Raw genomic sequence first — 12,095 nt, forward strand, 5'->3', positions numbered from 1 at the left:
CACGCAATACCTAACCATCACACCACATATAATAAAATACTTAAAAAAACATTTTCAAACTTTTACTGAGGAATAAAACCAAAATTAACAAACACACTAATTACACAATATGACCTCACATCTGTACACACAGGAGTTAAAAGTGAAGCATAAACTGCAATGTCTCTCTCTCAAAAAGGTTAAAAAAAATGTTGAGTAACATTAGCGTGGGATCCCCAGTTTAGAAATTAACCATCAGGCCCTATAAGTACTGGAGTCTATAGCTACCTCAACTGTAATAATTCACTCACCAACTGGCTAACCATATAGGTATGTGTGTGTATGTATGTGGCATTTCTGTAGCACACACATAGCCAAAAGGTAGCAGAGTGCTGTACATGTCATCTACAGCCTCACCTTGCATCCCCTCCATGCTTGAAAAAATGCTCTCCACATATTTTTGAGGCACTGCTAGAGGTGGCTAGTTTCTTGCACTATTCCTCCTTATCAGTACACATTGCCAAATCTCATTGACAGGCACATAAATCTGGGGGTGTTGCCTGCATTCACACAGTGGCAATTCATCCTTTCACCAGCTTGAGTTTGTTAAACTGTCTGTCAGGTAATACCTAACCCTGGGCGGAGTTTGCGGAGTTGCGCTATGTGAAACTCCGCGAAGTGGAAAAAAACCTCTGCCGCGCTATGCGGAGCTCCACAAGCAGCGGAGTGTGATAGGAAAATGCCATTCGCTGTGATTTTCAGTGCCAGATGCTTGTCCGCACTGTGCAATCATCGCGAATGGCACCATGCATAGTGCAAGCGGGCGCTGCTTTCCTTTCTGCCGTTCGAGTAAATTTTTACTCGAGCAGCAGCTTTCTCAATGCGAACGGGCAGTTTCTCAACGCCAGCGGTCGCGAGCATACGCGACTACTCGCAATGAGAAACCTGACCCACCTGCGTTGAGAAATCTCGCCGGGAGGTTTATTTTCCACGCTCGAGCTCACCAACTTGAGGTTGACGATCGCGAACGAGGAACAATCTTGTTGGGAGGTGGATTTTCCTCGCTCGCGCTCTCCAACTTGACGTTGACGAACGCGAGCTAGGGAAAAAACTCCGCTCCGCTGCGTGATGCAGAGTGCGAAAAACTCCACAAACTCCGTGAGCGGTGCAGAATAAACTGCTCAGGCTTAGTAATACCACATACATGCATAACACTGCTTACAAAATACTAAATCAAGATGAAGTACCAGCCCACCTCCATTATTAGAACTGCAATCTCTCATTGACTATCGTAGTCTATGACCCTTTCTGTACTCACCTGCCTTTTGGTATGCGATTTGCGCTTACAAATACCACATACATACATTTACTTGTTGGAGAGATTTTAGGTCATGAGGTCAACACTGCAGCATCTACGATGAATAAGCTACCTAAAGTTTGTCATAGCTCGCCTACTATCCATCCCCAGAAGTAAAGGTTGTTTGGACAGTCCCAGATTAGATGAAAGAATGTTGCCTGCAGATCATCTTCTGGGATATATCTTAAAGCTACATTGGGGCCAATATCATGTAGCAAGAATGGCACTGTACAAATCTACTGTGTCCATTAAAGAACCTTCCCTCGAAAAAAAGACGTGATATTTCGTCATAAGTTTCTCTTTCATTGATAATTCACTGTACAAACCGCTTGCACCTAACCTCCTCAAGTAACTATTGTAATGTAGTCACCTGACACCGGCAATCACCCTCCTATGGTAAATAGTCAAAAATGGTTGTTTCCTGGGGACTCTTTGGAAAAATAGGTGATCTATAAACAAGAACTGCCTTCTTGTATGCACTGAGGCACAGCCATTGTCAAATGCCACACGATGTTCACTATACCATACCTAGAAGGAATCACTTCATCCCGGAAAAGGTCACCCTACACCTGAATCTACCATCAACCCACCACACAAAATCCATTTGAGTTACCACCGCAAGGTAAAGGGAAGAGAATCTCCCATTACATTCAGGGTTTTCAACCAAACTCCAGATTTACACATTTACTGAGCCTGTTTTGCACCTTTCCACGTATACAGGAGCTTCCTTTCAAATTCGACCGGTCACAGCGTGAAGTCTTCTGATGTTTAGCAATATACAGCCTTGTCTCACGGTCCCATATTGCCTTCGGATTCAGCTGGGCACTGTTATCACAGGCCCTAAAATCATGCTCGAATCCCAGGCACCACAGACCTACTGCGTGAGGGTCAGTCACAGACATCTATTTGTGAAAGTCCCTACACAGCTTGAGCCTTGTTGTCTTATAAGGTGACATTTTTCCTTGCACACTGGTATCGTTTTCAAAAAAACGATCTTGAAAAGACCAAGGATGAAGGGAGATGTGGCTCGCTGATGGAGGGATGTGGATCCCCCCTTCCATAGAGGCATAGAGAAAATGACTTGACATTTACAAGAGTACGGAGAGGCCAATTTATGAGGCAGGGGCTTCCCTAAAAAATACGTGAAAAAGTGGGAGGGATGGGCAGAAAATCAAGGCAGTAATATTGATCTAGTAACTTTCCCAAATGTGAGGTTAGATGATGAAGTGCAAGGGTATGAGGAACAGCTGTCCAGCTCCTGGAGGCAATCCAATTGTCATAACTGTATGGAAACACCTGGGGTATTTCGGTTCATTTTGGGGTGGGTGAGTGGGATGGCAGTGGGTGAGGAGCAGTACAATTTATTTTTTGTTTAATTTCCTTTTCCTTGTTTATAGTCAGGTTATTTGTAATGATGTGGAAACATTTTTAAAACCATTAAATGTTTCATTAAAAAAAAGACCAAAGAGTAGCTCCGGATCCGCATCTGAAGGGTTGGAAAGAAAGGAAGTGAAGTCAGCGTGCATGGGTGGTGCTTATATGTAGCTTTGCTCGTCACTTCCAGAGTTGAATGATTTTAGCATGGAGTGGCACAACATCACCTACCAATGCACAGGAGTACTCAATTAAAGTCTCAGGATCTAGCTGAATGCCTAGGTATAATTCACAAGGTGAGGAATCTATTATTTAAAAGTACCCATTAGTGGGAAATGAAAAAGCTTCAGTGTCTGCAAGAAGCTGTAAATATGGAGGGTAATTTATGGATGCATTTCCTCCAACAATATGGGGGAGACAATTAAGCCAATGAATTGTACTATGTAATCAGAACTTCCTTCAGCAACTGGAGAATTTTTAGTCACCACCAAACTCTAAATCAGTCTCTAAGTCCCCATAGGGCATTTCATAATTGTTTTCCATTTTTATGCATCTCTTCAATAATCGCAGATGTAGATGCTGGTAATCCTTTTGTACCAATATGTATTACCATTAATGTTTTTTTCTACTTCTCCCTAGTTGACCTGGAATTCTTTAGCTAGAAGTCATTTGCTCGACTGGTTATAGTGCCGCAAACTGGTCTCTGTAAGCAAACTATCTGTTGTTTGTGTGATGTATTTGTGAAGAGGTCAGCGCAATTATACTGGCCCATCCCGCAGAGTGCTATTGTTAACTGATTAGGAAAGGCACATCGGCTGCAATACAGAAGTCAAACACCTACAAATTCCCCAGGAAGCACGTGTACGGAATGGTATCAGCCTATAGGGAGGAACTACAACAGGCCAGAACATATTAATACCACAAGTCAACACAAGATGACATGTCACTGGACACGCTGGTGAGCAGAACATCACAGAGAAAGCTAGAGCCCAAACTTGGTGGACTGAAGAGATGGAGATCGTGCAGGACAGGGTGACTGGGAACCATCTAGAAAAGCCAAGACACTGCCCCTTCTAAAGAAGAAAAAGACAACTTCTTAGAGAGAAAAACAGACCATGATGCCATGAAGAGTCAACCCTTGTGTCTGTTTTTACCGCAGTGTCTGTAATTACCACAGTCTATGCCTTGGACCGCGCCTGAAAGGAAATGGTAAAAAGTATTGGGAGCAGTTGTGGGAGTGGGGGAAACCTGCAAGACCGTGGATGCACCAGGTGAAAGGTAATCTTAGTAATCTTAACAGGGAAAACTTAGCACTACGATCTGTAACCAGGTATCACTAGAATAACCAGGTCAAGTTGTACCTTTTCCTGCCGGAGTAGTCCACAGCCAACCAATCCCTTTCCCAACCACCCAAAACCCATATTAAAACTGAATAAACGGTGTTGATGGCAAAGTTAACCAATCCGGAGACAACCTAATGTTCTATAAATTGCTTTATTGTTTTGAGGGGGCCCTGACGCTTTTTTCAGGCGGCATGAAGAGGGTAGGAGGTTACGTGTGGAAGACGGAAAAAGATGACTGGAGTGGGATTCCAAGCTTCTCAGTTATATAGAACTTTATTGTATCACTGAAATAAGTACAATTAAAAGCCATATTTCACCCTAACTGGCTTTCTGGCTTTCTACACTATGTCAGTATCCCAGCCTGTTTTGAGCCTGAGTTTGTATTTGAGGAGACCTCAGCAGCCTCACAGTACTGAAGTGCTTGGAAGGGGAAGACTAACTTGTAATACGTAGTAACATATAGTGTTTCAGATCGTCTAAATACCTGTGGATGATATACTTTACCTATTGATGCAAAAATAACATCGATCCATTAAGGCTCCGAAAATAGAAAACGTGTCATACAGCTAACGATTTCGGGTAAACAATGTAGATTTAATTTAAAATTTGATTAGCAACATCAACCTCAGATAGAAGATGCTGAAAAAGCATTTGATCGTGTCAGATGGGAATTTTTATGGGCTCTTCTATCAAAGATAGGTATAGGTAAGCAGTTTCAGTCCTGTGTAAAAGCTTTATATTGCAACCCACAAGCTAATCTTTCTTATATGGGTTCTAGATCAGTATCATTTAGGATTTTATGTGGGACCAGGCAAGGTTGTCCTTTGTCTCCACTACTTTTTGCTCTATATATAGAGCCATTTTTACGTATTCTTCAATCTTGTGCATATATTGATCCGTTGGTATCCGGTACTTTTCAACTTAAACTCACAGCATACGCTGACGACATAGCGGTTTATGCTACTAACCCAAGAGCGGCCGTGATTAGGATTACAGACGAAGCTGAGAAATATGGCAATGTCTCAGGGTACAAGCTGAATGTGAATAAAACTCAAGTACTTACTACAGTAGGGATCCAAAATGTTACGCCTGGGGCGTGCACAACTGTAACCTATCTGGGGGTAAAAATAACTGCTAACGTTAAACAGATTATAGATATTAATTATTTACCACTTTTACAGGCAACTACTAAGTTGTTTAAATTTTGGCATAGGCTTCCTTTGGGATTACTGGGTAGATCTAACTTAATCAAAATGAAAATACTCCCCAAATTCCTATATTTGTTTCGGTCCATCCCGCTGAAAATCCCTAACAACTTGTTCAAAAAACTTGAGGGCATTTGTAGTAGCTTTCTATGGGGTTATAAAAAACCTAGGAGAGCAATCGAGTTACTTAAATCTTCGTATGAACAAGGAGGATTGGGCTTCCCGGATTTTAAAATATATTTCTGGGCTTCATTTACTGGTCGTTTTCGTTGCTTGTTGGGTTTGGACCAGTCTGATCCATTATTTAAGCTTATTTTAGGTAATCAGAGGGACATGTTTTTGTATGGAATAAACGACCCAAATTATTTTAAGAGAGTCAAGTTTAAGACTCTGAGGGATATCGTGGCTATATGGAGAGATATGTCTCTCAAGTGTAAACTACCAAAAATCCATACTAAATTTCCATTGTGGGGGAATCCATTGCTCCCTGAGATCTTTCAGGATCAGGCTGGCAAATCTTGGAGTCAGTATGGGATCTCATGTTTGGGCGAAATTTATGATGAGAGAGGAATTAAATCATTTGAAAATTTGCGTATAATTTATAAGCTACCGATAAACTTTTTTTTCAAATATTTGCAAATAAGAGACTATTTGACTACAAGTTTTGTCGCAACTGAGTTCATTCAGTCAAATGTCTGGGATTGTATATATGGAGGAAAGACCAAGTCTTTAATAGGTATGATGTACATACATCTATTTAGCTTTAAATTAGACGGTAGTGTAAAATTAGCCGAACGCTGGAGTCAAACTCTGGGTATAGTGGTCTCTCCTAGTATGATTAAACAAGCACTAGCTAATGTAAAGGACTCGGTGCACTCTGTCAATTTGCAACTCCAGCAACTACGTATTATTTGTATGCTATATTACACGCCGGCTAGAATTGCTAAATGGGATCAAGGTAATATGGTGGGGGATAAAAAATACTGCCCTAAATGCGGATTGTACGCTGCTGATCTGTTACATATGTTTATTTCGTGCCCATCACTGACGGTTTTTTGGCAGAAAATCGAACAGTTACTCCAGTCAAAACTTGGATTGGATCAACCATTGACTGATCTTGAAATTATGTTGGGATGCAAAGAAAATAACCCAGGTTTAGCACGTCTTTTTTCAATCTTAATGGCGGCTGCTAGATTAGCGATTGCCAGGGCTTGGATTTCCCCCACACCTCCTCTGGCTGAGGATTTTTGGGTTATAATTAAAGAAACTTATGGCTTAGAGGCTGCCCTGGCAAATACAAGGGGACTTCGTTCCCTGGTCAAATTAGAAGCACTTTGGCGACCAATGTCCTTTTGATTATATAATTTTATATTGACTTTGTGACTATGTTAATTTGAGTTTTCAGGTTTTTCAGAGCCCTCGTGATCATATAACTCTATATTATTTGGCGATCACCTCAATTTGTGCTTATATGGTCCTTCATGATTATATGATTATCTGTTTACTTTATGACTGCTGCTTTCCTCCTCCATATTTTATTTATTTATTTATGCAAAAAAAAAAATTCTTTCTCTTCCCTTCTTTCTGAATTTACCATATGGTTGATGTATATTTTTATATGCTTTTGTTTTATCGTATCTATGTGTCTACTATGATGATGAAAATAAAAAATATTTAAAAAAAAAAAAAAAAAAAAAAAGCAACATCAACCTCAAGATAGGAAATATCGTCATTTTTTTGGATAATATACATCCACTACTATGGATGAAACATTGTTTCAAACTAAGGTGCATTACGCTGCAAGTGGATGTAGCAATTACCTTTTTCTTTTCTTCTCCTGAGGCTTTCAGCGCATCCAAGTTGTTGTACTTGACCAATTCTTCACTCATTTGCTCTATTTTATCCTTTAGGGAACCCAGCTCAGAATTTATCTTAGTCTCCAATTGCTCCACCTTCTGTAGGTCCTGCTGCAGACGCTGACTTTCTAATTCACAAAAACACATTTTATGATAAGTAGAATGATTTCTTTAATCCCAGCTATATATATTTTATGCATGTTTTATCAATTAACATTTTTGCACTGGCTAGTGGAAAATTGCCTATACTTTTACAACTGGGCAGTGAATCCAAGCAATGCAGTCTCCTTTGTGGTAAACACATTTATATATTAATACACATTTTGGCAACACATCAATGAGGAATACAACATTTGCAATATTTCTAAAATACAAGTTTCCAAAAAGCCCACAGTGTGAGGCTGACCTGCTACGTGACTGGCTCTGTCTCAGCACCACTAACATGGTATGTGACTAGGTCTTCGCCATCTCTGCCAGCCTGGCGGATCTAGGCCTCCTAATAAACCTAATCTGACCCAGCTCCTACGGCCTGCAATTGTGCTGGCTATTCTCCAGCCCCACCGACATGATGTGTGACATGGCTCTGTCACAACCCTGCTAACCTGTAATTTGACTGAATATTCAACAAGCTCACTGGCCATGCTGCTGACTCTTCCACAGCCAGACAAGCCAGGCAACAGAGAGTGCAAGTGAAGCTGGGAAGGGAAGGTAATGGGAATGAGCGAGAGAGAGAGAGAGAGAGAGAGAGAGAGAGAGAGAGAGAGAGAGAGAGAGAGAGAGAGAGAGAGAGAGAGACTGGATTTTGTTGTAGCGCCACCTGAGGTATCAAATTAACATCTGCCTCTCGGAGACATGCCACAGATGACAGCACACAGAACAGCAATGATGGAAGGAGATAGTAGCTCTTGGGTATTGACTTGCAGCTGATAAAGCTGGAAAATGTGAATTAGGTTACATGTAAAATAATAAAACAGCTATACGTTTCTAGGCTTGACATACTGGGTAGGTTTAATGCTGAAAAAGTTACGTTGCTTGGACATTGGGTTTTACTGTAAAAATGAAAAACAGCGGTTTACAGGTTGTCTCTCTTGTACACTGGACACGTTTAAGTTTAGTGTACAGCATATTTAAATTATTTTACATTAAATAAGTACTGCCATGGAAATGAATGTTTACAGTTAAAGTTCCTTTTATTACAGAGCAAGACTGGGTGTGTGTTATTCGATTCTTGCAGATTAGCAATAATAAAATAAACTACTAAATTGAGTTACTATTTTGTGAATGATAAGCAAAAAATGAATTGAATGAAAAAGTAACGAAGGAGCAGAAAATATACACGTATCTCGGTTGTCCACGTTACCCACAACGTGATTGTTCATATTACATTGGAGAATATCAAAGGCTTGAGGAAGAAAAGTTACTTACTCTAACCATATGTCTTCAGCGTTGGTATTTTTCATAGATTCACATTCTTGAATCTTGTAAAGGACACAGTCCACCACACCATGGTCTAGGTGAAGGCAGTAAATGACGATCGTCCAAAATAATATTATTTCAATTTCACTCCAGACAATGCTAGAAGAGTCTATTCTTATATTTATTGAGTCATCTGGACAGCTGGATTGTCTGGCAGGAGGTGAGCTAACATCTCGGGAACAGATCTGAGCCCTTGAAATGCAGCAAGTGACCCGACCGAGCTCAGAAAAAAATGTACCACACTGCATCAAAGCTGCTGGGCAAGATACCCAAACTAAAACAAGCATCAGTGAGGCCAATTAGTCTGGATCCTTGAGGGCAATTGTCTAAAAATGTGTGTTGCCACCTGCTACTACTGAATGAAAATCCTATAACAAAGCAACATCTTGAGTTACAACAATATGGTAGTTGGGAGAGGCCCCCTTTACTGAACGGACTACATTAGTTTAATTAGATTTCTTCCTCCAAAAATATTTTCATGAAAAGGAGTAAGACGGTGTTTGTATTGTAACGAGAACTTAAAAGGCATAAAGAGAAAAGCTATTGCATAGTAGATAGAAAGGGTTAGTGTTCTGTTGCAACTTTAAGTAAACTTATGTGCAAGCATGTCTTTACTTTATGTGCAAAAAATTAAAATGAATGAACGCACAAGGGCAATTGGTAAATAGCACTATGTATTTACCGAAGGGTAAGTCATCCTAACAACAGGCAATTTCAAAACACAAATGCAATAAAACCAATATTCAAATGTCTTTGTGTCAGCAGAGTACATCTATCAGGTGACACTATGGCTCTAGTCTAACAAAAGGACAACTTAATGCTCCATCATCAAAACCGAATGAGAACACAAATGGGGCAACGTAATCATCCATGAAGTGCCATTGCTGTAATTGTTATTGTACTTTTTTCTAAAAAAAAATCCTGATTACATGAGGTGTGATATTTTAATGCTATCCCTAGCTATGGTATGGAAGATATGAGTGGTATGTATGCAGTTTGATAGTGTTTTTCTTTGTTTGTTGATTGAGGTGTGGCAGTTAATATATATAAATGTATATGCTTAAATAATTTTTCAATATTTGCATACAAGTTCTAAATAAATATAAGAAATGGATATTTTCAATTGTAATAAGCCTTTATGGCATTCTATTTAATTTACGAGTCTATTTGAGAGCGTTTATTTGGAGGTGGGTTGTCCTTCCGTTTTTGACCCCCAATGACTACACAGCATCCACAGCATCTTTCAGCATTCTGTATCTTCAGCTTCAGGACCACTCCATTTAAATCTATGGCAGGTTTGATGTAAATTGTGAAACTGGACTTGAGACTGCTTTGGTGACCAGGTAACTGACCAAATATTATCGGCCTCCCTGACCTTCACTCTGTTAGAATTAGTCACCCAGTCCATACCGGAGTAGACAAACACAACTCTCTCAAACTTTTCACGTTTCCAAACTTTACAGTTACCAATGTTTGTTTGCATTTTGGAATAAAAAGCTGAGATGTATGTTTTCTTTAAATATTGATATCTCCAGATTTTACTCATATTGGTGCCAAAAATTTGTATAAATATAATTTATTTTTATAAGTTGTTGTGGAGGTTCTTTTATGTTGTGTTACTTTCTTATGCTGTTGTTTGGTGCTTGTAAATAAATGCTTTACACTAGTTCCTTTGCTTAAGCCGTGCTGCTCAAAGCCAAAGCTACCCAGGTTTGCAAGAGGTTTAACAAACAAGTCTGACTGGACCCAAGACGGTCTTGTGAGTGTATTACACGGTGAGGTCACACAACCATAGCATATAATACACCAGAATCCTCACAGTGGACAAGCCAGAACAGACAAATTCAGGAAGGTGTGTGAAAGATCAAATACACTGGACTGGTCTTCCTCACCCTGACGGTCTGAAAGGAAGCAATGTTTTTTTATTTACACGGGACAAGTAAAATACAACTAATCGGCCAGTGTTTTCTGAAAGGAAAGAGGAGTACTTGACAGACATTTAATTTTCCTTATCAGGCAGAATGTTCTCTTTAAATAAAGTACTTTCTCCAGAGAAGTGCCGGGAAGAGGATGCAGCCCACTTCCTTCTGATATCCTCCAAATTGTGTGGCAGTGTGTCTACCGCAGTTCAGTCACACACCAACAAGAAGTGACCCCAGGAAAAAGTCTCTGAGAATACGTGGAATCAGCATTTTTGTTTACTCTGGGACTTCCTTTCTCCTGAAACTCCCTTGATGTGTTGTTTTATCTAGACGAATCGGATACATTTAAAAAACCCATAAACCCCTACAGTACATCCCACTTGTTGTGAAGGGTGCATTGTCTGGGTTTTTGCAGGAAACGCATGGGGGAAAGTAAAAAGTTTCCATTGTGCTCTGAAAGGTGGGCGGTACTTTGGGAAAGTAACTACATCCCTTTATAAATATATAGGGAAACTAATGAGATAAGAAAATGAAATAAAATACGAAACTGGGTACTAAATAGCTGAAAAACTGACATTAGCCATAGCTGGTGGTTTGCTGCACCCCCACGCATTTCTATTATTGTCATCACTTTATTGCAAAGAGTTGGAACACGTTTGTACCTTTCTACCGAGGTGCAGCAGCATTGGATTCGCTTTAGAATGTTAAAAGTGATTTTGGAATCAAGACTGAGGTTGGGAATTGTCAGGTGGGAAGGCAATTGGCGTTATTCTTTTGGGAGATATCCAAATGTGAGTCAGTTTGTGTCTGCTATTTTTGTCCAAACGCACTAAATTAAATAGAATGAAAGCAACGAAAAAATATGCTAAATACTATTTTTTGACTTTAAGGGAAATGTACAAAGCCGCAGATTTCATATGAACAATCCAATTTATAGGTATGTGAATTTTTATTCGGATGCATTGGCAAACTGCACAGAGGACCATACCACAGCACTGTGTCAAATATGCACATTATGCATTAAACGTGTTATCCGTGTAATTTTGAGCACCGCCTTGGAAACGTTTAACACTGCAAACAACAGGTGTTAAAAGTAATGGGTTTAACATATACCTAAACCCACTCAACCTTATTGATGAGTGATCTGCACAAAACGTATTTGTATTTTATTTATTGAGTAGTTTAATATATTGTGATATAGACCCTAATAGGTGACATAGTCTGGTATACAGGAGAGTTTCCTACAAAAGAAACACCAGGGTTTCAGTTACCCCCACCCAAAAGATCAATTTCATAACCACGTTTACAGTTTCATGTTACAAACTACCATATAAATTAAATTTATATGGTAACTTCTAGAAGCAATCGCACAAATATACCAACACACGATAAATCAATGTTGCAGAAGACATCGGGGAGAAATCTGAACAGGCAGGTACCTACAGCGAGGAATTGCCAAACAAACGTTTAATGTTTTTTCCGAAGTGTGCACTATTGATCATTATTGAATCCTGAAGAAATTTGCATTTTTTGGATAGTGGTGCACTAAAGGATTGTTGTTTGGTTGTGCCCCTTGGTTTAAA

General features: G+C 39.7%; 1 protein-coding gene across 1 annotated transcript in view; it reads right to left on the minus strand.

Moving 5' to 3' along the window:
• IFT74 (intraflagellar transport 74) overlaps positions 1-12,095 on the minus strand; it is a 508,298-nt gene that overhangs the window by 58,130 nt on the left and 438,073 nt on the right. Inside the window, exon 17 of the mRNA XM_085641333.1 lies at positions 7,079-7,242. Coding sequence (XP_085497459.1) covers positions 7,079-7,242 — 164 coding nt within the window. The remainder of the gene's footprint in view (positions 1-7,078; positions 7,243-12,095) is intronic.

This window comes from Triturus cristatus, chromosome 2_2 (genome assembly GCF_964204655.1).
Source record: "Triturus cristatus chromosome 2_2, aTriCri1.1, whole genome shotgun sequence".
Classification (NCBI taxonomy): Eukaryota; Metazoa; Chordata; class Amphibia; order Caudata; family Salamandridae; genus Triturus; species Triturus cristatus.